This window comes from Rattus norvegicus, chromosome 16, assembly GCF_036323735.1.
Source record: "Rattus norvegicus strain BN/NHsdMcwi chromosome 16, GRCr8, whole genome shotgun sequence".
NCBI lineage: Eukaryota > Metazoa > Chordata > Mammalia > Rodentia > Muridae > Rattus > Rattus norvegicus.
The window spans coordinates 87,453,193-87,480,106 of NC_086034.1; the positions used below are offsets into that span (position 1 = coordinate 87,453,193).

Consider the following 26,914-nt stretch of genomic DNA (forward strand, 5'->3'; position numbering starts at 1 on the left):
AAGGTAGTTTTTGGAAGTTAGAGTTCTCCAGATTCGATGGCCAGAGCTGTGATGAAAGTGGCTTACTCTGGGTTGAAAGTGTGCAAAGTTCTGTCATTTTAAATTTTCTAGAAAGCTGTTTTATGTTCCTATGGAGGCCAAACAAAATTGTTGTATTTATTTACTGACTCATGATGTTAGCCAAATGCTCCCCGAGTACCAGGTACTAGGCCTGACATGGGTTCACTAGCTGAAAGGCAGATCAGGAGGCTCTGCCTCTCTCAAGGAGCAATTTTTGGCAAGACAGAATATTACTAAGGTGACTGGCAGACTGCTAAGGTACTGCAAGTCTGATGGGGGATGGGGGTGTTACCCTCAAACTCCTATCTAGCTTGAAACACAGGATGGGATGTCTGCAGATGTCATGAAGACCAGGGCACACTGGAGCATGGAGGAAAACAATACCCGATTCTCATAAGAAGGTGTCCTGTGGCTGGGATGTAGTACAGAAGCAAGGCACTTGCCTACGGTGCTCAAGACCTTGGGTTATATCCCCAGCACTACACACACATAAAAAGAAAAAAAGAGGCTAGGGTGGTGAAGGTGCATGTCTTTAATCCCAGCATTTGGGAGGCAGAGGCAGGCAGATCTCTGAGTTCCAGGTCAGACTGGACTACAGAGCTAATTCCATGATAGCCACAGAGCTGTCCAGAGCTGCAGAGAGAACTGTTGTCTCAAAAAACAAAACAAAAACAACAACAAAAAACCTACACACACACACACACACACACACACACACACACACACACAAGGCAGAGTGGAATCCATGCTGCTTCAGGCTGCCTTGGAACCTCCGGAAGAACCCTTCCTCCAAAATTCTTGAATTGGACCTAATATGCAATGTGTCAGCATTAAAAAAATGGGGCCCTTTGGGGGAGGAGAGTAAACCCTGGGGCTTTGGTTTAAAAAAAAAATGGGTCTAGTGTGTGTGTGTGTGTGTGATTTTTGTTTGGTTGGGGCTTTTTGGCCTAGTGTTCTTAAGATGTTTAAAAGGGAGCCCTTATGCATTCTTGTATTCTTTCTCCCCTCCTAAGGCCTCCTGCTACAAGCTCAGACAGAACCCTTAGCACAAACAGACCCCCCACTACTTAATAGATTTCTCAGCCCCCAGAACTGTGGGAAACAACTCTCTCTTGGGTATAAAATAATGAGTTATTAGTATTTTGTTATAGCAGCTCAAAAGCTAAAAGACTCAACGAGATAGGCCGTAACCCATTTTTCATTTCAATGTCTTTAAAGAGAGCCATTGCTCTCTGAGACTAGGCTCTGAGCTCATTGTGTAGCCCAGGCTGGCCTTGAATTTCTTGAAAATCCAAAATTATGGAAACTTTCAAACAAATCTTTATTAAAAGTATTTAACATTGGCTCTGTCATATACATTCCTAAGATAACTTGGGACTCCGCTGGGAATTGTTCTAATTTAGTGGTTGGTATGCGTGTTGGTGTGTATGTATGTATGTATGTATCTATGTATGTATCTATGTATGTATCTATGTATGTATCCCCATGTGGCCTCCAACTTACTAATAGCCAAGGCTGACCATGAACAACTGATCTTCCTGTCTCGGTCTTCTAAGAGCTAGGATTATGGGCATAGCCGGCTCACAATTGATATATTCTTAATGCTGGCTAAGTAAACAACACGACTTTACCAATTACTCGGACCGTATTGTCTTTCAGCCAAGGTTCATCATTAATATCTTCTAACTCCTAAGGTTTTTGTGGGTCTTGTGGGGGTAGTAGCGAAAGGCCAGGACTCTTGGCTTTAGTTTCCACGCGGTGGCGGAAAGAGCCGAGCGTGTTCGGTCACATTCGCCGACCCGCCTAGGCGACGTCGCCGGGGGCGGGGCTCGTGCCGGCACGCTCGGCGCGGGGCATTGTGGGAAGGGCGGCCGGTGCTGCCACAGCTGCCATCTTAGGGACTCCGGGCCAGGCCTGCTAGGCCTTCGCGGCGGAGGCGGCCGTGTGCGTGGCGGGTGCGCTTGGGGCGAGGCGGAGGGTCCGCGGGCTGGGGGCCGCGCTTCCCAGCGGCGAGGGGCGGCCTGCGGCGGGCAGCGGGCGACAGGCGGCGGGCGCCGCACGGCGCGAGGATGGGCCGGTCGCGGAGCCGGAGCTCGTCCCGCTCTAAGCACACCAAGAGCTCCAAGCACAACAAGAAGCGCAGCCGCTCGCGCTCGCGCTCGCGGGACAAGGAGCGGGTGCGGAAGCGCTCCAAGTCCCGGGAGAGCAAACGGAACCGGCGGCGGGAGTCGCGCTCCCGCTCGCGCTCCACCAACGCGGCGGCATCCCGGCGCGAGCGGGAGCGCGCCTCGTCCCCGCCCGACCGCATCGACATCTTCGGGCGCACGGTGAGCAAGCGCAGCAGCCTGGACGAGAAGCAGAAACGGGAGGAGGAGGAGAAGAAGGCGGAGTTCGAGCGACAGCGAAAAATGTGAGGGGCGCGCGACTGGAGGCGCGAGGGTGCGCTTGGGGCTGGTGGGGCGGGAGCGCCGGCCCGGAAGTCGGAGTTGAGGGCGCGAGGCGGGAGGTTGGCGGGGCTGCGCATCTCTGGGCCTGGGGCGTTGGAGTGGAGGGTACCTGTGAGGGTGTCCGCAGGGTTGTGCGCCTTGCTTCAGTGTGGGCTCTTCCTGAACCTCCTTTTATTCAGTCGTACAAAGACAGATGCACAACTTCCAGTGGACACCTGGGGTGCCTTCGACCCCGCTTTTTGTCTTAGCCTCAGTCTCGGTAGTGAGCATACTTGATCCTGCTGTTGCCTGCATAAATGCTTCTAGTTTCGGAGTACCCAAAACCGAAATTTTCACATTGGGCAAAACCAGTTACCGTCAGGGGACTTAACTTGAAATTTGGGTAAAGATCACGTGGTTTTGACTGAGGAGTCTTTCCATGTAAAAGTAGGTGTTGATGACCCAACCAGAGTCAACTTGTACGTTGTGAAGTACCTTTTCCTTTTAGATGTGCTCATTGCCCCCGCCACGTGGAGCAATAATACTAAACATGTGTTCCCTGTTAAGCCAGCCATCTTTTCCGGAGTTCTCAACTGACTTGAGTAAGTGGTTATGAAGCAGGAACTGGGTAGTCCGGGTATATGACTTGTGTAGGGGGTTTCTATTTTCTGTAAAAAGTAGATGGCAGATTTTGTGGTAGGCAGGTTTTCCAGAAGTCCCTAGGAGTAAGGGATTGAGCACAGCTAATTCTGTAAGTAGAACTGGAGCTTTGACTTGTACCGTTACCAGATTATTTCTCAGTACACCTTGGCCACACAGAATCCTGTTAGGGTCTGGAACAAGTCTGTAGTCTGGTAGAACATAGAAAAAGATGTGGGTGACAGTTGAGACAATTCTCCACGTGGAAACAAAGGAAACTTGATGTACTCATTAGAATCATCACGCTGCACATGGGCAGCATAGGATGAAATGATGCCACTAGGGAAAGGAAATTCTGGCAGCAATGTTAGTACTAGATTCTGAGTGCCCATTAGACACTGCTCCAATGTGGTGTTAGTACTAGATTCTGCGTGTCCATTAGACACTGCTCCAATGTGGTCTGATGTCCTGCAGAGAATACACTGAGAACACAATGATCTTGGAGCCTTGGGAATGAGGGCAAGTAGTTTGTCTGTTTACAGATACTTGTTGGCTTGTTCGTTCAGCTAGTTGCTAGTATTTACTGAGCCTTTAATAAGTTCCAGGAGCTATAGTAGGTGTAGTTGATAGATGATTGATTTGCTCCTTCTGACATTGTGGTCTAGTTCAGTCATTTGATAGGTAATAATACAGTAGTAAATTTAGTTGTGAGGAACTTGCCAAGAATGAAGGGTAGGAGATGGTGAGGCTGTCAGACCTGTAGTGTATATGTGGACCAAAGGAGTAAGCTGTCTTCCTGAGTCTCTCAGAGAACAGAATGGAAGGAAGGTAAGTAGAGGGAATGGTCAAGAGCAGTTGTTGGAATGGAAAAGGAGCTGACTGAAAAAGTATTTGGGGTCCATACAGTTGAGTGTAGGTCACAGGCAAAGCATCGGAGTTAGCTGTCATGTTTGTAGTGTTGTTGCTGCAACTTACCATTCTTTGCTTTCTGTTGCCTAAAATGAGGCCAGCCTGCCAAGCAGTGTAGTTGAGAGGGAAAAGCAGAGTCTGCCCTTGGCACACCTAGGTTCTGGTTCTGTATATAAAAACGTTGAGCTGACTGAGGTGGTGACAGGGCTTTACTTGGATGATGTACCTGGGGAATAGATAGAAGCTGTGGGGACTATGTAAAGAGGGAAGAGCAGGTGGTTCCAGGACTGAACCTGGGGAATGTGTGTTTGCAGTGAAAAGCCCAGGGTGGAACATGGCAACACTAATGGCATATGTATATGAGTGCCTGGGACGGTTTCATGGAGTCTGGGGCTAGATTGAAGACAAAGTAAAACAAGAATCATCTGTTGGGTTGAACTAGTTAATTGCCTTGATAATTGGAGACTAGTATAATCCCGAGGCCTTAAGTAAATCATCTGAGTTTGTCTGAAATGGAGTCCCATTTTATCATGAAGATTGGAGATGCTATCAAGTACTTAGTGCTTGGCGTGAGAGTGGGTCAGTCAGTGTTACTGAGTATAACTGACCATGCTTGCAGGCATAGCCTGCTGAATAATTCAAGAAGGAATCCAGTAATTATAATCTTAGTTCATTAAAGTAATTCAATAACATAATTAAAAGGCAGACCTTTACATTTATTCACATTTTTGAGCTAATTCGCATGGCTTAAAATTGAATCAGATCTTCCTCTTGTCCTAGGGTCTTGGCCAAGTGTCGTGATCCCTCATCCAAGTACTATACCAATATTAACATTTCTTAGGTATTCTTTTAAGTCGTATTAATTGCTGGAAAAAATAGGTAGCAAACAACCTGTTCAAAACATACCATTGGCCTAGGAATTTCCTCCAGTTAGTGGCGTGTGAGTTTTCAATTCTTAATGTTATCTCAATTACAAATCAGGAGCCTGAGTGAGTATCCCAGATGAACTGGAACTCATGATTCTTAGGAAAATAAGCAGAGCTCGTTTTACTCTATGAATCTGTATTTTTGGAACTTAGAGCTTTTAAGACAATGATGGAGCAAGCACAAAGACCTCTTTCACTCACTGTGGTATTGGTTCTCTTTCCATCCTTGCCTCATCTTTGTCCTGGAAGAAACTGCTGGGCAGCAAAAGATTGAAGCCCATTGGCTTTAGGGTCTGTTAAGGTTCATTATGTCACCGCAACATTCATCTTGTTCATTAAAGTGACTAACTTACCTCAGAATCAGGAGTTTTAAATAATGGGATGCTACATGAACACCAGGTAGGCCCAGTGTTTAGTACCTTGTTAGGTATGAAGTAATTAGTGTTTACTAGTAATTACTGCAAGTCTTGGATGTTCCAAGAGCTGAGTTCCCTTGTTTTAAGGATGCCTTAAAATACAGCATCAGTTCTGCATAGCAAGCCATGGCCTCACTTAGCATTACCAAAGAACTGTGCCATCCCTGGTTTGGTTTATTTAATCAGTTACCATCTTTGAAATACGTGAGGAAATGAGGACCTGGTGCCACTTGATAAAACCTTGATCTTGATTCAGTAACTTGTCCTAGGAGATTCTCAGCAAAGCTCTGTGCTCATCAGATGAGTCGAGACAAAGATTAGAGAAAGGCAAGGAAGAGCAACCTCCCCTCCCCTTTCCCAAGGAACCAGTGAACAGGGCATCCTGGCACTGAGAGCAGCAGCTCCTGAGGATAGGCTTCAGAGAATCCTTGTGAATCTTTCTGTAAGGTCACGACCAGAATTGCTTTGGCTCCCTTTTGGAGAAAGATTGTTGGTTTAATGGAAGGGTTGGCCTGATGGTGGTGGTATTGTTAGTTTCCCGTTAACTTTGGCCAGCAGTGAAGATGCACTAGTACTTAAATTGATAGTCTATGTGCCTGCTTGTTTTCTGAACTTTATGTAGAAAGGGAATAAGATAATATGGACTTTACCTTTTTTTTTTTTTTTGCCACAGATTCTTGAAAGAGATTCAGTATTTATCTCTGGATCCTGAAGATGCTTTTTTAATCTTATTGAGAATAACAATCAAAGTTATGTTCTGTGAGGCTTGTAGCAGTGCTGAGAAGCCCTGACCTTTCCCACTCCTCATTTAGGGTGCATAAATGAGGCTATCAGAGGCATGCTGGGGTGCCTTGCAATTCCCCCAGGAACAAAGGGAGACCAGCAGCCCTATTGAAAAAGGGGGCTGCCAGTTCCTATCCTGCACTGCTGTAGACTAAAGTCTCTGAGCTGCAGTTAGATAACCTTGACACCTTCGTTCAGAAACTCATGCCAGTCATCTGCCCTCTGGTTGGTGTGATCACTGGGAATGAAGACTGCCAGAGCTGACAGTTAAAGCTGCTTTGGCTCTTGCTGTATTGCTTAGGGATGGCTTGACTGCCCCAAGAAGGAGTGAGTCTTTTGCACTTTCACCAATTCTTGTTAAAGTGAGTGAGAGCTTTGTGTCTTGCTGATGAGCTCTCCTAGGGCTTTTATTTGCTCCCTGGCTCCCTCTTCTAGCCTCTCTCTCACCTGAATCTTGATGGAAGCTGCATTATTCCCTCTGTACTTTGCACTCTGCTCCACCTCACCCTGATGAGTTGAGTTTTTGAAGATATGAAGCTGAGTTCCTTAGGCTTTACTACATTTAACTGATGTTATAGAAGTAACTGAAAGTTTGTGTGTACGCAGTGGTGTGTCTTTGTTACTATCCTTGTGTAGCCCATAGTGCAGTCTAAGGTCTCATTTCATCTTCTTTTTCCCTTTCGGTAGACAGAACTATTCTGTATTGATTGCCACTGAGTAGAGATCTCTAGTCACTGTCCTTTAGAGGATATCTGCTGATTCTTACCACGTGGCTATTGACAAAAGGCTTATGCTAATTAGTTCTTTATCCCATAGGAAGTGGGGGGGGGTTAAACCTTAGGTTTTCATATTCTGTTGGAAAATTGTAGTTGGGAAGGAAATATTAAAGATACAAATAAGTCCTCACAGTGTTGGAAATAACTAGGACCTTGAGGAAAACCAGACTTAGATGTTCTGTCTTTTTTTTCTCTCTGGTAAAGAGAGAGAGGAAAGTGTAGAGACTGAAATGATGGGTTGAGCTGAAAGCCCTTGGGTAGGAATTGAGTCACAATGTATCAGAGTGCTTAAGGGTCACAAAGTTGAATGATTCTCCTACATATTTATGTCAGATAGATTCTAAAGGTGAAAGTTGTAAGTTATTTTTGTTTTGTTAATTTGATAGTTTGGGGGGAAGTGTTAGTAAATTGGCCTCTTTTGGTTTTAGATGTATCGTTAAGAACCTTTAAATTTGTTCATTCTGTACAAAATACTGGTTAGCCCAGTGCTAGGTAGAAACATGATATGATCAAAATGGTATCTTAATATTTGCTAGTAGCTATATTTAAAAGATCAGTGTAGCATTAACATGCTTCCAGTTATATAGTATCCAAAATACTATCATTTAACATCTAACCAAATAAAAATGGAAAATCATTTCAGGTTTTTCCTCTTACCAACCTCAAAATAGATGTATGGGACCAAATCAAAATGTGCAATTTTTCCATGATAGTCTTTTGATAGATGTTTTTAGAGAAAATTTTATTTCCAGTCTATAAGCACACTATTTGAGTGGGATTAAAATAATGAGAATAGTAATATACTTTATTTAGCTTTGATAATATATTTTTACCTTTCTATTCTGGCCTCTAGAACAACTTAAAAAACATGTTCAAGGAGGTAAAGGCCACAGTGCTGTTGACTGGGTAGTCTCTCTGTTGTCTGCCCTTTATGTAAGGAGTAGGGAAAGTGAATGCGTCTTTCTACAGCTCAACCTTGGATAGAGTGACTTAAGATCATCATTGACTCTAGCAGAAGCTGATTGCTGTTTCAGGTTTATGGTTCCTAAATCTAATAATTCAGGTTCTTGTTTTGTGCTAACTACGCTATTTAGAATGTCTGGATCCCACCCCCAAGATTTTTATCTTCATTTGAATTTCTGTATTATCCTGGCTTCTGTTTTTTTTTTTTTTTTTAATGTGATGTGAAAATAAGCTGTATAATTATTAAGGATATAAGAAATGAGACACTTTGATTTAGTAGGCTTAAAGTTAGTTTTAATTCTTATGTTCTTTAAAATATTAAGTTGTCTTTTCTACTTTTATTTGCTAGTCGGCAGCAGGAAATAGAAGAAAAACTCATTGAGGAAGAAACAGCACGAAGAGTAGAAGAATTGGTAGCAAAAAGGGTAGAAGAAGAATTGGAGAAAAGGAAGGATGAAATTGAGCGAGAAGTTCTCCGAAGGGTTGAAGAAGCCAAACGCATCATGGAAAAGCAGTTGCTCGAAGAACTCGAGCGACAGAGACAAGCTGAGCTTGCAGCACAAAAAGCTAGAGAGGTAACGCTCGGTCGTTTGGAAAGTAGAGACAGTCCATGGCAAAACTTTCAGTGTAGCTGCGCCCTGCTCAGTGCAGAGCGAGATGGAATGCAACTACCTAATTCCTTTCTCACCTAAACTTACGTGGCTGCTGCGAAAGATAATTTTAGCCAGAAGTGCTGACTGGTACTTAAAAGTTACTCTCTTAAAACTTATTCAAGGATATTTTTGATCAATGGAACTGGCTTACGTATTTGAGAAGTGTTTGAAACTTTTGCCATGGCTGCAGGACTACATTCTTTTTTGGGAGGGTGGGGGACCAGGGCGTGGTAAAGGGAAAAGGCTACAGATCCTCCTGCGGTTGCACTTTCTTCTCTGTTATCACTGCTACCTAGACTGTGAGAGGCTTTTGCCCTCAGTCAGATTACAGAGAGCAGGGCCCGACACTGAGTGACAGCACCTGCTTTTGTACGTAGGTTTTCTCACTATTCCTTTCCTTCTGTTATCCTTCATCCCCTCCCTTGATCCTTTCAACACAGTGGACTAATTCTAGCATTCTGATTATAAGGCCCTCCATTCTCCTAATGTGTTTCAAGGAATCTTTTAAGGAAAAATGTCCAGATTGTTCATCTTTTTTTATTTATTTTTATTTTTTTAAAGTACCTACTAACAACTCCTTTTTTTCTCTAGAGAGTTTTGAAGGAACAGGTTGTCCTTGTCTGGAGTCAAGCTAAACACATGATTTGTTTTATCAGCAGCTGGAGCAGAAGTTGAAAATGTCTTTCTGTGAGACAGTAATTTGCTACTGAAGCTTTATGGCTTGTTTGCACTGATTACTCCAGGATCGTAAAGTGTGGCGAAAGTCACAGAAGCATTCAGGGCTGATCGCTTCCCAGCCCTGAGTGTCCATTCACAGTTTGTTAATAAATACACAGATCCCATTTGTGTGACACAGGGAATCTGTAGTTAATGTTTTCTTGGACATAAATTTGTAAATATTCGGCTTAAACACATGACTTACTGTCATTTTTCATCCTGGCGTTACTGTGGACAAGTTGACATTGTGTTAAGTCTCTGCTTTCTAGTAAGCTTTGCTTGTACAGTGCATTTCCCTTGTCCTGTCTTAACTACATAGACCTGTCTGTAGTTGGTTTCACAGACTAAAATTCAGTGTATGGTATTTTTATTTATATCAATGCCCTTAATAATGGAGATATTTTTGGAGTAATTGTGCTATCTTGTAGCGAGTTATTAATCATAGCAAGATTTTTTTCTCTTCATTTGCTTTTTGTTTCATATTAACATTTTTTTTTAACACGGACACAATCCTCTGATAAGTCTTTCCAAATACTAAAATCATTTGAGTATGTCTGCTGTGATCTGAACACTGCCCAAACCATCAAGCAATCTTCATATAGCTTGCATTATAAAACTTCATTAAATTCTCCAAGAAAAGAAATGACAGAGTTTTATTTCCTGACTGTGCATCCCCCGGATTCCTGAATTTCAGTGCAGATTGTAGATGAACAGTATAAGCTGCCTTTAGTGATTGTCAACATCTGATGTTCAGTCCATGCCCCATGGAAGCAGTCCTTAGTACGGATTACCATTTGTATTTTCCACTAACAGTAAATGTATTTTTCTTATTAATTGTTTGCCTTAGGAATGATGAATTACATTTTTTGTTCCTTCTTACCATAAACCTCTGCATTCCTCAGCTCAGCCTTCCTTGTATGTTGTTTCTTTATAAATGGTTGAGCTGCGGATGCAGGTATTGCCAAGCTAACAGTACAAATCATTTAAAGAGGAAGCTGGCGCGTATGGCAGCCGAGGAGCACACTCTGCAGGACACTGGACAAGACAGTAAATACTCAACTTTTAATGCTGATTAAAGGAGTATAGGTAAAGAATACGTAGGTATCCATAATTGGTGAGACAAATATTCACTTTATTTATATTTTATATATATTTTTAATTTGGTAAATACTATCCAGTTTTGTAGTTGTCCTTGTTGATTTGTGTGATATTAAAGTATTAGTAATAATTGCCCGGAGACTACTAGGGAGGGTTTAGTCGGTTGCTGTTTTGGACTGGGAGGGATGATTTAAATCTAGTGTTAGAAACCAACTGTTTAGTGGCTGCACAGTTTATCATTTGTCAGACAGAAAGGTAGCTGTAAAGCTACCCTGTAAGTCAGATCAACAGAATTGAGAGGAGGATTAGTAAATATTTGCTGTAGAGGGAAACACTTTATTTTTCTAACATTGTAACATGTCCTCCCCTTTAGGAGGAAGAGAGAGCAAAGCGTGAGGAACTGGAGCGGATATTAGAAGAAAATAACCGGAAAATCGCAGAAGCACAGGCCAAACTGGTGAGTCCTGTGCTTTTGGGAGGTGTCATGTGGGGTCTTCCAGACTGATTGGATTTGTACTGAGTCATCAGGCAAACTTGAGGAGGCTACTTTAAGGACTTTGAGGTTGAGTTTTGGAGAGAGTTATGACATTTTCAGTGCTTTAAAACATTTCCTGGAGGGAGATATACTACTCTGTTCCTAGTATCTCACTCAGTCTTAACCTTATTAACCTTTCTTAGGCCTGGAAACCATCAGGGGGAAAAAAGCAAAACACCCAGGTTCTTTTGATAGCTGACACAGAAGCACTCCATCATTAGACAGAAGGAAGACTGTACATTTGATCAAAGAACAGTCCATCATCCCCCACCCCACCCCCCGCCCCCAACCTTAGGTCTTATATATCTTGGGCTGACCTTGAATTCCTGATCCTTCTGCTCTACTTCCTATGTGCTAGAATTCCAGGTATGCTAATACCAACTCACATATTTTACTTCTTCTGAATTTATAATCTAAACAGAAGTACAGAGAATAATTTACTATTTCATAGTGTAAAATGTAGATCAATTAAAAACTAAAACCGGCCAATACAAGGAGAGCCTGAATGTAAGTAGTTCAAAACCCCAAGAAAGATAACAAGCCTGTGAGTGTACGAACAACCCAAGAGAGATTCTAGAGAAGTCTGAATTGAATGCAGTAGAAATAACAAGATCAAGAGACATATTTGCTGCTGAGACATACGTTTAGGGGGAAGAGCAGGTTGATTCTCCGTAAACACTGACTGTTCAGAAGGGTATTTAGTACTAGAGCATGCATGGAGTGTCCTACTGCAGGTGGAAGAAAGGGGACATTTTATTTCAGATTTGGGAGGTTGAACTTTGAAAGGGTAAATAAGTCTGGTTTGTGACGAAAAGACATTTCAGAAAAGAAATATGATTGTGAACTATTTCTATGAGGACTGCTTTAGGTTCGGCTTGTGAATGGGTTTAGATAGTCTCACCTTGGTGTGGGTCTACCCTTGTTAGTCATCCATATGAGGAATATGTTTCCTCTAGTTTCTTTGTTGTCGGTAGTGGGGGTAGGGTGGGGAGAGGGGGTGTGTGTGAGAGAGTTTTCATTTTTTAAGTCTGTTCATGAAGTCAGGTTTCTGTAGACCTTCTAATGCCTTGTTTTCTCTTTGTGGGTCGATGTGCAGTTATAGATGTCTGCTCATAGACTGTAGGGAGTGACATCATTCTTATGACATGATGACAGTAAAGTCAGTGGAAGAATACCTGGACTTCTGGTGACTTTGGTGAAAACTTTAGATATATCTAGCCCATTTATGGTCAGTGTGATAATGTTAGAAATGGCTGGTGAGGAAAATTTTGTTTGTAGAAAGTGGACTGTCCTTCATGGGAGAGTCAAAGATGAACTGTACATGATGATGAGGGCAGGGGCAAGTTAAAGCTTTTTCAACATTGACCCTTTATGTGCTTTGTGCTTTGATGCTCTTTGTTTACTGGAATGTCTGATACAAGGCACTGAAGCTATTAAATTAAGCACCTGAGAAGGGAAGGGGAAGCAATAGGTCCTTGCAAACACAGGAATGTCCTCAGCTGCATCAACTATGGTGCTTGTCTGGTTGAAGCAGCAGCTGTACCTGCTGGAATATGTAGTGAATATGCTTGTTTATATGCTGTAAGAAAAAGAAATAGGAACTAATGTAGCTGAGGAGGTGACCATGCACTAAAACCTATAAAACCTATGTTGGCAAAAGTCGCTTGGAAAGAAGATAAGGAATCATGTTCTTGTAAGTCATTTAACATATTTATTGAGGCGACAGCTGATTGAAAGAAAAGTTAACAACCAGGAATCTTTAAGTGGTGTGGATAATAGGATATAATTGACCTAATTGTGGTGGGGTGGTGTCCAGGAGCCTCCCACGAGATATCTCTTCTCAGTTAGGCATTGGATAGAAGGCACATAAGAGGGTAAAGAAGTAAAACAGCCAAGGCATTGAGGTAAGTCAGGGATGTGGAATCTGAGAATAGTTATAGACCGGAGGTGGGGTGTGTGTGTGTGTGTGTGTGTGTGTGTGTGTGTGTGTGTGTGTGTGTCTGTGTGTCTGTGTGTCTGTGTGTCTGTGCGTGTGTCTCTGTGTGTGTGTGTCTGTCTGTGTGTGTCTGTGTGTCTATGTGTCTATGTGTCTGTGTGTGTAAGTCAGCCTGCCAAGAAGGATGTGTGTGAGAACAAGAGGCAGGCCAGGAAAGAAAGTGCTCTGAGGAGACAGTGGACCTTGAACTTACAGTTCTGGAAGGGTAACCAATTTTGAAAATTGAAAAGACCAGCTTCCTGATAAGAACTTAGAAACATTCATATAACTACATATGATATGATAAATTAACTACTGTAGTTTCTAGAAAATAGATCTACATCTGTAGAAAAGAAATCTTTTTTCCTCTTGGTGAGGTCCAGTTCCAAATTAAATGAGTTTTTATGGTTTGGGGATTTTTTGTTTGTTTACTTGCTTGTTTGTTTTTCCCTTTCAGACAGGGTTTCTCTGTGTGGCCCTGGCTGTCTGTGAACCTTATCTGTAGACTAGGCTGGCCTTGAACTTAAAGATCTTCTGGCCTCTGCCTCCAGAATGTCGGGATTAAAGGCGTGAGCCCACCGCCTGGCTAAATTTTTTATTCTTTAGGAAATATTCTGTATTGATTGTTATTGATTACTTATTGTAAGATATAGAATGATGGAAACATTTACATGGTGATGCTGTGGGTTTATTTTGGGAATATGCAAGGTTCAAAAAATGCTTAAATGCGTAGGTATATACCACAAACCTTAAATTCTGCTTCCAGAAATGTATTTTGTAAATTTTATATGAGTAAACTGCATTTGTACACAGTACTTTCTCTTAAGAGTGAAAGACACAGATAAGCAGGTACACTCCTAGTTTTTGATCTTGAATTGACAACCAGCTGTCTTAAAATAGTTTGAGTTATTAATGCAGAATTTTGTTTCTATTGTGTGTTTGAATGTGCATGCACTAGTGGAAACCAAAGGATGTACTACATGTTTTCCTCAGTCACTTTCACTTTTTGTTTTTTTCTTACTCTGTGAGTTTATCACAGTGTGAGAAGTTGGAAATCCCATGTTTGAAAGTCAAAAGATGTTTGCACTCAAATAGAAATTATCGGTCACTTTGCAATGGATACCTATGAAAAGACTTCTGAGGAAAATGTAGGGTTTTGTTGTTTTACTTCTGAGTGCACATGACCCCATACCTAGTTCTTAGAATGTTTAGATGTTGCTTTCTATGGCCAGAATAGCGAGGAGTGCTTTTTGCTGGTGTGATTGAGTTATCATAACAACGAGACAGCTCTCAGTTATTTCTTATATATCATCACGTGTGGTTGAGTTATCATAAGAACAAGACGGCTCTCAGTTATTTCTTATATATCATCACATGTGTCCTTTTAAGTGTAAGGTAGAGGGAGGTTTGTCTTTGACTTCATGACATATATCAGAGAAGCTGAAGTAAGGACATAGCAGAATGAGATTTCAAAATGTTTTTACCTGCCCATGGTGATGCATAGCAATTCCAAGATAGCCAGAACTATATATTAGGGAGATCTTATCTCCATTAGAAAAAGAGGATTTAAAGATTTATGTGGTTAGAAGATGTCCCTGGAGGCAATGAAGCAAGAAGCATTCAAGGGCCTCCTGGCACTTCCAAGAGAACCCATTTCTGATAACATGCTGGGATGGTTTGTATATGTTTAATCTAGGGCACCATTAGGAGACCTAGTCTGAGTACGTGTGCACTGTGGGCATGGACTTTTAAGACCCTCTTCCTAGCTGCCTTCAGATGAAGATGTAGACCTCTCAGCTCCTCCTTCACTATACTTGTCTGGATGCTGCCATGCTCCCACCTTGATGATACTGGACTGAATCTCTGAACCTGCAAGCCAGCCCCAAATATATGTTATCCTTATAAGAGCTGCCTTGGTTGTGGGGTCTGCTCACAGCAGTACAACCCTAAAACACAAATGTACCAGGGACTGGGGCATTGTTGTGATAGGCCTGACCATGCTTTTATTTGGAAGAATGTGGATTTTGAGACTTTGGATTTGGAAAGTCATGGAATGCTTTAAGTGGGGCTTGATGGGCCATCCTAGTAGGAATATGGAAGATATTGTTTCTGCGGGTGATTTGAAGTGTGGAAGACTGGTTCTAGAGGTTTCAGAGGAGAAAAAATTTAATATGTGAACCAGAGACTGTTTTTGTGATATTTTGGTGAAGAATGGCTGCTTTTGCCCTTGTCTGAAGAGTCTACCTGAGGCTAAGGTAAAGAGATTTATATGCCTTAACAAAGAAAGTTTCAAAAAAGCCCAACAGACTTTGTTCTCTGGACAAGTCTCAAGAAGAGAATTTTGAACAAGTATATCAAGCTTAGAAAGGAAAAATATTAAACATATGGTTTGAGTATTAAAAGGGGCACTAGGAACTGAAATGTAGCTAAATCCTATATTCAAGGGTATTAAATTGAATTAAGGGAGTACCTTGGGGCAAGATCCTGCCCAGCAAAGTTTAGGTGTAGGCATAGTAGAACAAGCCTTTAATTTCAGGAGGCAAAGCCAAGCAGATTTTTGAGTTCAAGGCCAGCATAGAACAGAGCAAGTTCTAGGTGAAGAAAAACTGCAAGTATGGGCTTGGTGGATCACACCTTTAATCCCAGTGCTTAGGAGACAGGCATGCAGATCTCATGAGTTCAAAGTCAGTCTACAGAGCAATTTCCCGGACAGACAAGCTTAGGCAGTAAAGGAGCTGGAAAACAGAAAGCTGGTAATAATGTAGTAGAACAAAGGGGCCATGTTCCAGCCCCAGCAAGCAGCAGAATTCAGTAGCTTTGGCCATGTGGCTCTGGCCTTAGAGTCAAGAATAGAAGGGACTACTGGGACAATTCATGCTGGTTAGCTGGAGCTAAGAAATTAGCAGTGATTAAAGCATAACTGAGGTGAATGAAATCTTCTGGGAGGTATTTCCTGAGAGCACAAAGAAGCTGTGTTCCAGATGTAGCCAAGGTTGTACCTCCTGCTGCAGATAAACTTGGTAATGTGTAAGAGTCACCCTGGAGAACTGGTTTTGAAGGCATAAATGGGTCATGGAGAGCAGCTGAGGATGGCACTCTGAGAGGTCAGGGAAAGCTTTTGGTGAAAGTGCAACATCAGTTGGAGTTGACGGCCCAGGACTGAAGGGGTCATGCAAAGGATTTGAGGCTTGGCACCATGAAAAGAGGCAGTAAGAGGGTGAAGCCTAGTTGCAATGAAAGACCCCAGTGTATTGGAGATGCCAGTGTCATAGAATGATCACCAAGAACAGCAGCAGTAGCGGAGAGTGGATCAACCTGAGCTTGAGTACTACAAAGGGCAGGACTGGAGAAGTGATGCCAGCCCTTTGGAGGAGCCCAGAAGATCATGTGTAGATCCCAGACATTAGAACATCAAAGTTGCCTTTGAGACCCCAAGAATTTTGAGATGCCAGAGCTGTGGGCTATCTGCTGAGGAAAGCTGCTAACAAGGAGTGGAACCAGCCCAGGAGAAAGCAGTTTGTTTCAGTCAACACAGATGAAAAAGGAGTTGAAACTGCTTTGACATCAGCCTTGGAGATGCAGAGTTTGCACTTTGCCCAGCTGGTTTCCTCCTGTCTTGCTTTGGGGATTACAGTTAAGTGATTGGTTGACACTCAGTAGAGACCTGAACTTTGGTTCTAACACATTGCTGAGACTGCTGTAGACGAGACTACGGGGGCTTTGGAAATTGGACTAAGTCTATTATTTATTATGCTGTGGGTAGGTATGACCTACATAAAGATTCTTGGGGTCAACGAGTATGGAGTATGATGGTTTTGTATATGCTTGGCCCAGGGAGTGCCAATATTAGAGGGTGGGGACCTGTTGGAGTAGATGGGTCACTGTGAGTGGACCTGTTAAGAGTAGATGGGTTACTGCGAGCATGGGCTTTAATACCCTCAACCTAGCTGCCTGGAAGACCTCTTCTCCCATTTGCCTTTGGAAAAGATGTAGAACTTTCAGCTACTCCTGTAAATGTTGTCCTTAAAAGAGTTGCCTTGGTCATGGTATCTGTTCAGAGCAGTAAAACCCTAAAACACATTTTGACTTAGACTCTAGAATAAAGTTTTGCATCAAGCTTCCTTTGGAATTGTGCAGAAATTGGAAGATTTTGAGGCATATAATAGGAAATACATAGTTGTTGGTGGGTTTTTTTCCTTTCCTTTCTTTTTTTTTTTTTTTTTTTTTTCTTTTTTTCGGAGCTGGGGACCGAACCCAGGGCCTTGTGCTTGCTAGGCAAGCGTTCTACCTCTGAGCTAAATCCCCAACCCAGTTGTTGGTGTTTTTTAAGACTATAGAAATGTGAATTATTTACAGGTGCTTCTTTAGTGCTCAGAAGTGTTAAAAATGTGTTATTTGAAACTAGAGGGAAGACCTTAGCTAGCTAAGTTGTGTCCTACAGCTGTGTGAAAGGTAGAACTCACAGGGATTCTAAACCAAGTGTAGGAGGTAAGGCTTCTCAGCCCTCATAGGAAATAGCAAAAAAAGAGGCTGAAGAATAAAATGACTTTAAAAGGAACTAGCACGCTTGGTTATTTAGGAGAATCTCAGGCTACCCTGATTGCAAAAGGTAATCACAGAAGGGGAAGGGCTGGATAGTTGTACAGTGGGCAAGAACAGTTTTGTACTTGGAAGAGGATCTAGGTTCAACTCCTGACCATTTAAAGTTCTCTGTAACTTCAGACCTAAGGGATTCACTACCTTCTCTGACCTCTGTGGGTACTGAGTACTTACAATGCACACACATGCCTGCAAAGCCAAACACGAAAACCAAAGTATTGCATTTTGCAAAGTCACAGAAGAACTTGCGGTAGAAAGGTTTTACCTCTAGACAGCTTTTTGCATGTGTTGCATAGGTCCCAGACCATCTCAGTGATGCTTAGGAATGAAAGGAGTGGTGGGGAAGGGGGTTCCAGTGTGGCGACTTAGTTAGAAACTGCTGTTGTTTGAATGCTTGTTTCTTTGAAGCACTTTATAAAGTGTAATTTACTTAGGTCTTGAGGCTGTGAGTCCGCCTTACTCTCTCTTAGTCAATGCTCATCTGTCATGTAGTGTGATGTAGTCATAGGCTCCTCACTGGATAGCCAGCATCTTGAATACTGACCTCTGGAACCGAGAAATAAAATCCTTTTTTACGTTTACCCAGTCTTCATTGTTTTGGTATAGCTGCAAGAGGGGGCTAGGACACTTAGTTCCTGAGTCCATTAAGTTAACAGGAAAGTCAGGTCGGTGCGGCTGAGAACAGACAGCAGACTGTGTCCACTGGGACTGTTAATGGGAGGTGAACAGACATTTGGTGATAGTGGCCTTACAGGTAAGTGTTGGATGGAACAGATTCTTACTCTAGCCAGAGGCTGGAGAGTTGACTTTGCTCCAAAGATGCTGGCTGAGAACCTGCTGCTCTCATTTTATACAGTAGACACAGGAAATCACACAATTAGAGGGCACCTTTAAGGTGTGAGAATATAGGCTAAAATGTCACTTAGCCATTTTAGAGTAGGTAATAATAGTTAGGGTACATAATAGTGCTGTGTACATTCCTCTCAGGAGATGACACCAGCTGTGTAATTTAGCATGAAATGAAGTGACTAAGAAATCAGGATGAGGGGTGGGTTTTCTATATGAGAGTTCAGGGAAGAAAACACAGATTAACCATCTGTTAATATAGTTGGAAACATAGTATAAAAAGCAGGTGTTCAGATCTCGGTGCGTGTGTTGACATTGCACAGAGTGACTTGAAGAGAAACAAAGTGAGAAGATGGTCTTCTGTCCACACAGTAGCAGTTAGATGCTTTAGAGAGAATTGATAAATGGGCAAACTTGCCAAGTGGTGCCTAGAGGGAACAAGATGGAAAAGACCTTCTGAATATGAGTGTGTGGGGAGTTCTAGGCCTTGAAGGAAGCCTGCAGGCATTTAGAAGGAAATGAATAAATGTTTATTTGATTTATTCACTTTTATATGCATGTATATGTGTGCACTGCATGTATGCTTGGTGCCTGGGGTCAGAAGAGGGTTTTATTTAGATCGAAGGAACTGAATTGATAAGGTTGTGAACTATCCTATGGTCACTGGGATTTGAACCTGAGTCCTCTGCAAGAGTAACACACAAGTACTCTTCACTACTGAGCCATCTCTCCAGCCCTTAATGTGAAATGTTAGCACATAAAGTCAAAAGAAAACCCTGAAGACATCATTTTTCTTGTCAGTGTTATAGAACAAAGTCTTTGAAGCTGTGAGAGAATGTTCAGATCCCACATTAAACCCTTATTTTAGGCAATCCAAAATCTACTAAAGTATCTAGAATTGAAGTTTCAAACTGATTTAGGAGAAAAGGTTGTAGAAGCAGTGAGCATGGGTTCACTTAGATGGTATGACTAATGCTCTAGAGGAGAGGGGAACATTTTCCTCAGGAAGATCAGGGTCAGCATAATTGAGGTGCTTGTGTCTTAGCCTGTGTATAGGCTTGGCGCCCCACACCCACCTGTGTTTTGTTTTTTTTTTTAGTCTTGTATATGAAAACTTAGAGAAAAGTGTATAAAAGTTTGACCAACAGATCACATTTTAAACAGTTTTAGTTTATATGTGTTGAGGCAGGGTCTTGTAGCTGAAGGTGACCTTGAATTCAAGATCCATTTGTCTTGACCCCTTAAAGGCTGGATGTGCCTTTCTATGCATAGTACTAATTTCTTTTTTAAACATTCCCTTGTTAAAAAACCAGATTTACATATTATATATTCCAGTGGGGGAAAAGAATTAGAAGTACAAGTAGCAGAGCCAACCAAGTTGTATGCTTTAGAGGGTTTAAAATCTAGAAGACATGGTGCCTATTGGTGCAGTTTTCAGTCCTTGTCCCTTTAATCATTACGAATAATAAGTATTTCTTCCTTTAGATTGTTAGAGTTTGGTCAGTCCAAGAAAGAGAATGTTGATTATGTCGTGTGGTCAGCTCTGATAAACTGGATGGTACAGAAGAGCAGCCAGGACCTGCACTAAGACAGGTGCTTTTAGCTCTGTGACTTCTTTTCACCAGCTACTGTAAGGCAGTGGGGTGCAGAGGTCTAGGCATACTAACTAGACACAGTGGTCATAATGACTGCACTGTAGGCCCTAATCTTGGCCTCACAGGATGTCCACAGAATAATCCTCTGTGGGTAAGGTGGGTATTGTGCTTTTTTCTTCCCCATTCAAACACTCTTTCTCATCATACAGGGAACAAGAAGGGGAGAAGATGAGTTGTGTCAGCTGGGCTGGGAAGTTAATTAGAGGAAGTCAGGGCTTGGGAAAATACATAGCAAGTAAAGGTATTGGTGTGGCTCACAGATAGACTAGATAGCAAACTAACTTTCCATCACTGGGGAGCCTGGTATTAAGAAAGGTGAGCTCGCCTAATTTGTGTTTAAGGATCCCATTTGCCAAGGAATGTGAAGAAGCTAGCTGCTTATGTGTTAATTCACTGAAAAAGGAAAGGCTTCTAATTGTGCTTCTAGTGCTGGAGATTAATCCCCTTGCTAGGTTATCCCAAGATGAGGTAGTTCATAAGGGCATCTTAGACTGGGAACTAGTTGAAGCGAAGACTTGAGCTCAGTGCAGTATGATTCTCTAAAGCAAAATTTTTGCTCCTGAGTTTTTGCTTGTGTAATGTGATCACACACATTCAAAGTCTTTGTGTGTGTGTATGTGTGTGTGTGTGTGTGTGTGTTTGTGGTTTTTTGTTTTTTTTTGTTTTTTTTTTTTTTTAGTTTGTTACTAAGCACAGTTAAGTTCCTCCTTCTAAACCTTATGTATCCACTTCCCATCCTCTACCTTCAAAGGAGACATTCAAATTGTGAGTTTGTTTTTCCAGCGTTCTTGAAATACATGTTCAAGCATATATAAATATATTATGGTTTTATTTTCCCCTGATCACACAAAAATAAGACACAAAAATGAGAGAGAGAGAGAGACTGACTGACTGACTGACTGACTGACTGACTCTCTGTATTTTAAGTGTATGTGCATGAGTGCATACACACAGGCACAGACACGAGGAGACCAGAAGTAGACAGTGTCTTATGGCTGCCCAGTGAGCCTCAGAGATCTTCTTACTCCACTCCTACTGAACCCAACGTCTCACACAGGTGCTGGAGATCTGGGCTCAGCTTCTCATATTTGCAAAGCAAGCACTTTACCCCAGAACAGTCTCTCTCTAGTTCTTTGTTGTTGTTGTTGTTGTTGCTTTTAAATAATATTCTATTTATGTCTTTGAGTACTTCTCTGATTCTCTGGGACTAGAGTTAAAGGTGGTTGTGGGCTTTCATGTAGGTACTGGGAACTAAACCGGGTCCTCTGGAAAAGTAGTCACCACTCTTAACTGCTGAGCCATCTCTCCACCACCACTTTCATCCCTGTTCTGTTTTTCCATAAGTATTCAATATTGTTTTACAGGTGTTTTATAAATTATTTAGCCTTCATGGTTTTTTTTTTCCCCAAACTATAAGTAGATACCTTTGTACAATTATGAATCTGGGGGTCAAGGAACATGGCCCAGTCAGCAGAGAGCTTGCTGTTGAAGTGAAGATCCGAGCTGAGCCCCAGCACTATCCTTCAGCGCAGGCTTGTAGTCCCAGCCTGGGTAGGTAGGACAAGGAATATCCTTGGCCTGTTAGCTTGCTATGGTAGCCCAGCCTTCCAGGCCTAACCAGGCCCATTGAGAGGTGGCCCCAAAGGCAGAGCAAAGAAGTCATTGAGAACAGCATCAAGTCTGACCTGGCTTGTATACACATAATATTTATAAATTTTGCACATTTACAGATACATTTATTAAAAAAAATCCCAGAAATTGAAGTAGTTGAGTAAATTTTAATAAAGTAGCTTTGAATCTAGCTGCTCTTCATTTAGTCAGCATATCAGTCACACATTGATGGAATTAAAAATTGTATCTGTGATTTTAAAGGGTTTTCATGGAATAATGCTGTTCTTTTCAACTCATTCACAAGATCCTAATGGTTATTAGGCTCAACTCAAGTAGGATTGAGTCTGGGTGTTAACTGCTGGAGGTTTCACAAGTGCATACAAACACACATGGGGGGAAAGGCTTTACTACATACACCTTGGCTCAGTCTCTAGCGCTGGCACCCCCAATAGGTGCTTTATTTGATGTGGATAGTTAGCATGAAGGTTTCAGGTCTGAAGTTAACATGGATGTCGTCTATTTAACCTGATGAACTAGGAGCTCACCCTTTGTCAGCTAGGCAGCTTGTTGGCAGGTATTGCTGCAACACCTGTTTGACATTTATGTGTGGTTTCTGAGAATCTGCACTGTAGTTTTCCTCAGCGGTTTTATCCATAGTTCCATCTCCCCTCCACCTCCCTTTTTATATTGTGATCATTGGTGAATCTAGGGAAGATAGCAAGCAACTTGAATGACTTGGTGTAGGTAGGTTTTTAGTGGCTTTCTTACCACTCACAGGGCGTGGTAATTTTGAAAGTTCGGCTGTATTGTCTTTCCCATGGAGATCACTGGGGAATTGAAGGCAGAGGGGTGTCTTAGTACGGTGTACAGGGTGAACAGCCTCAGCATCTTAGGTGCATAGACATTGTGTGTGCCCTTTAACCAGTGTGGGGACAGTGGGGATGAAAATACCTCTACAAAGAGTGAGAGGGTGGTCATGAGCCAGCTGATGGGTTGTTTCAGGGCACAGCAGGCAGGACAAAGCCTAGGAGTCATTAACAGTGCTCCCATCCAATTCCATGAGTTTGAGGTCAGCCTGGCCTACAGCATGAGACCCTGTCTCAAGTAAATGAGAGGAAGTGGCCAGAAGATGGGTAAAGGAGCCTGATGGCCTGAGTTTGTTAGATGTTCAGAACCCTTGTGATGGGAAGAAAGCACTGACTTCTGTAAACATATAGGACTCTTCTGACTTCAACCGTGCTGTGGTGTCCCCTATGTACTAAATAAATAAATGTGATCTTAAAAATTAGAAAAGGGGAGAAAAGAACTTGACCCTCAAAGGATGGGCTTAAGAAAGGGTGGAATACTCCTTCTTTAAAAGGGGAACAAGAATACCCTTGGCAGGGAATAGAAAGGCAAAGATTAAAACAGACACAGAAGGAACACCCATTCAGAGCCTGCCCCACATGTGGCCCATACATATACAGCCACCCAATTAGACAAGATGGATGAAGCAAAGAAGTGCAGACCGACAGGAGCCGGATGTAGATCTCTCCTGAGAGACACAGCCAGAATACAGCAAATACAGAGGCGAATGCCAGCAGCAAACCACTGAACTGAGAATAGGACCCCCGTTGAAGGAATCAGAAAAAGAACTGGAAGAGCTTGAAGGGACTCGAGACCCCATATGAACAACAATGCCAAGCAACCAGAGCTTCCAGGGACTAAGCCACTACCTAAAGACTATACATGGACTGACCCTGGACTCTAACCTCATAGGTAGCAATGAATATCCTAGTAAGAGCACCACTGGAAGGGGAAGCCCTGGGTCCTGCTAAGACTGAACCCCCAGTGAACTAGACTGTTGGGGGGAGGGCGGCAATGGGGGGAGGATGGGGAGGGGAGCACCCATAAAGAAGGGGAGGAGGGAGGGGGATGTTTGCCCGGAAACGGGGAAAGGGAATAACACTCGAAATGTATACAAGAAATACTCAAGTTAATTAAAAAAAGAAAAAAAAGGAAAAAAAAAAGGAAAAAAAGAAAGGGTGGAATAGTTTAAATACTAAGTCTGTAGAGTTTGGGAGCTGCTGGTCTCTTCAGTGCGTGCGTGGTTTGCCAGGCTACTGCAGCAGTTGCCTAGAAGGACGGAGAATGCAGTGGCCATCATTGCTCTGGAGTTTGCATCTGGCCTACCCTGAGTGCTGCTACGTTCCTCCCATTTTCATCTTGTAGCTATGCTTACGGGCCCACACTTCAACACTACTGCCATTTTGATAGCCACAGGACATAATTTCACGTTTTGTGTTCCATAACAGCAATAGTCATTTCCATCCTTTGCCGACGACTTCTAGCTACACTGCATTTTACTTGAAAAAGTACTGTTAGGCCAGAGGAGTGATAATGAACAGAGAATTCTGATTTGTATGACACTGTGGATGAGGGGTTTCTATCTTTAAAACAGCTTTAAGTAAAATAAGGCAGACGCAATGACTGCACATGTAACTTTGAAAGGAGATGGAAGGGGTTAAAGGACAACACTGCATGCTTAGGTCAGAGTCAGGAAAAAATGGAGCATGTGCTGGTAACTGATGGAGACATTCAAGGGTTAAAACAGCCTATCTTTCTAATCTTTCCAACAACACTGTTATGATTCCGGGTGCGGATTCTTTGTTGTGCAGGCTGTCATGGCATTATCCTTGTCCTCTACCCTTTGCGTGTCATTCCCACCATAATATTCAGAATTACCAGCTAAATGCTGCCTAATGTCCTCTAGGAGAAGGGTAAAGTTAGACTCACGAGAAGCCAGGAGATGGAAGGGTTGGTTCTTGGGAAGGTTTTATTTAGTAGGAGAGTGGTGAGAAGAGTAGCTTGACTTTCCATGGTGATGGCGGGAATGCTGTATAGAGCCGTGCAGGTGGTGAGTCACCTGCTTGAGATTGAAGGTGCTATTAACTCTGCTGCTGATTTGAAATTAGGTAGCATTTTATAATCAGCTAGGTCAAAACCTTTGCTAATTTTATTTCTCTCCAAGAAAACAGGTCTTAGAACAATTCATTTTATCTTTTCAGACAGGATTTTTCTGTGTTGCCCTGGCTGTCCTGGAACTCTCTGTAGACTGCTGGCCTTGAATTCAAGAGATCCACTGCTGCCTAGCTAAATTCTTGGTCACTGTTGACTTAATATAGAAGCACAGTGGGAATTTTTAGCTATAATTCTTGTATATGTCTGATTATAAGTATAGTAATTGAGTAGATACCATACCTGGGACTGAGTCTGTGTCATGGCTTTACGTAACTGTTAATCTTCATGGTATATCAAGACAGAATCCAGTTTGATCAAGGCATGACGTCTGTAAAATATTTTTAATAAATGAAATAGAGGAAATATGTAGTATTAATTAAATAATTCTTCCCTCAGTTATTGTTCCTCTCCTGGTCTCTGCATGTTTAGATAGATTTTTAGGTTATTACCTGCTAGCGAGAGATACTGAGAGACAGGACTGACGGATCTTGTCTGTACTTTAACTTTCAGGCTGAAGAACAATTGAGAATTGTTGAAGAACAAAGAAAGATTCATGAGGAAAGGATGAAACTAGAACAAGAACGACAGCGTCAACAAAAAGAAGAACAAAAAATTATCCTGGGCAAGGGGAAGTCCAGGCCAAAACTGTCCTTCTCACTAAAAACCCAGGATTGAATGGCAAACTCTGAACTTTTTGCAAAGAAAAATGAAAAAACTTCGTATTGTAGCTTCATGTTGAAGTGGTTTTTTTGTTTTTATTTTTTTTTTGTTTTTGTTTTTTTGTTTTTGTTTTGTTTTTTTTTTTTTTTAATTTGGAAAATCTGGAAAGTTAGCTTGTTCTAATAGGGGCTATGCTCTGCAAATCCCTTTATTTTTCCCTCTTTTCCTCCATTAAGTCAAGTCCTTATCAGATCATTGCTATCTTCTAGAAGTGGTGTACTTTGCACCTGTTGGGATTCTGTACTGGTTGGGTCTGCTGAAGAGCAGGTCATTTGGTGACTAGCTGGTCTGGTAAGGTGTTCACTGACCACTGACTTCGGAGTTATACTCTGTTTACTACGTCATAATGCTGGTTTTGCTGACTTTTTGTTTTTTTATGCATTTATAAAAAAAGAAAAAGTTGGTAATTGCATTGCAAAATTGCCAGGGTTTTACTGGACCTGTGGTGTGTTGTTAGAGCAGTGTCCTTGTGATGCTGTGGCTCTGACGTTCCTGACAACAGGTAAGGAAACAGTTGGTCACCTGCTACAGAAGCACCTGCAGTGCGGTACTGTCTGTCGGACTTTTGTTCCTTTCATTGACACAATCAAACCAGCATTCCCCACTGTAAATAAATGATTTTGCTGAATAAAGTAAAGTCTTAAATTCATATGTTTAAGCAATTTTTTTTTTAAGTTCTGTCAAATCCGAAGGGTGGTTTACTTTTAGAAGCCTTAGAGCTGTACTGTATCTCCTCTGGTTTATACTTTTCACAGGGTTTCTATGTACATCACATACACTTGTGAATTAGTACTCACTGGCTATTTTTACAGACACTACTTTATGCTGATAAAAGAATTATAACATCAAGTATTATCTTTGGAAAATACCAAACCTGTGCCTCTGTTATAGAAATTATATAAATTATACTTAATAAACACTAGAAAGTATGTTTTAAAACTATGGAATATTGTTACTTTCAGAGAGGGTGGACCATCAGCTAGAACTTGGCTTTGGACTTTCAAAATGACTAAAATAGTCTTCACCCTAGCATGTTGTGGGGGGTGATAAAACCATTTAAATTCACTAGGTTTAGGGGCTTGGGCTTTGTTTGGGTATTTTTGCATGTGGAAACTCACATATAACCCAATAGAATCTGCCTCATTTGGTCTTTGGTTTGAAGTTTACTAATGTTAAGACACTCCAGGAAAGGCTATAAAATGCTATCTGAGATGTGTGGGGATGGCTTAGTGGAGTACAAGGGTCCCGGAGACAGGTCGTCCTGTTCATTGAAAATGTTGCTTGCGATGAATTGGTGCGTTATTTTGTGTTTGCATGCTTTGGAAACCGCTGTTGCTTTAGTTTCAACTCTTCACTGTGGTAAAGAAGAATGAAATCATTTTAAATATCTTTAAAGATAAGCATGAGGTATATAGTGTGAAGGTTTTAGTGAACAGGATACCTTAGTACTCGTACATGTCTGCTTCATTTACCTGAATAGATTATAAAACTAAATCTCTTGCCATAACTTAGCTCAAATTATTTCCTGATTCCTATACTCTATTATCTTAACGTGACTCTTCAATCCAGTCACTGTTGCTCTCAGTTGCATGTTCGTGGTTTGGACG

At 42.0% G+C, this 26,914-nt stretch overlaps 1 protein-coding gene across 2 annotated transcripts; it reads left to right on the forward strand.

The window, feature by feature from the left end:
- Nucleotides 1-1,904: 1,904 nt before the first annotated feature.
- Nucleotides 1,905-25,956, forward strand: Arglu1 (arginine and glutamate rich 1). Of its 2 annotated transcripts, NM_001024972.2 has the most exons (4): nucleotides 1,921-2,470; nucleotides 8,248-8,473; nucleotides 10,740-10,823; nucleotides 25,098-25,956. In NM_001024972.2, exons 1-4 carry the CDS (start codon nucleotides 2,130-2,132, stop codon nucleotides 25,260-25,262), a joined length of 816 nt encoding a protein of 271 aa, NP_001020143.1. In that variant the 5' UTR covers nucleotides 1,921-2,129; the 3' UTR covers nucleotides 25,263-25,956. The 2 variants fall into 2 exon arrangements, 1 of the variants encoding a protein (NP_001020143.1); XR_010058287.1 differs by lacking the exon at nucleotides 25,098-25,956 and having other exon boundaries at nucleotides 1,905-2,470; nucleotides 8,248-10,315; nucleotides 10,740-10,798.
- The last annotated feature ends 958 nt before the right edge of the window (nucleotides 25,957-26,914 follow it).

Bases quoted from the DNA above. Each gene is read 5' to 3' on its own strand.
- Arglu1 (NM_001024972.2), top strand. From the start codon at position 2,130: ATGGGCCGGTCGCGGAGCCGGAGCTCGTCCCGCTCTAAGCACACCAAG. The intron at 2,471-8,247 runs GTGAGGGGCGCG...TTTATTTGCTAG, and splicing joins TTCGAGCGACAGCGAAAAAT to TCGGCAGCAGGAAATAGAAG. The intron at 10,824-25,097 runs GTGAGTCCTGTG...TTTAACTTTCAG, and splicing joins CAGAAGCACAGGCCAAACTG to GCTGAAGAACAATTGAGAAT.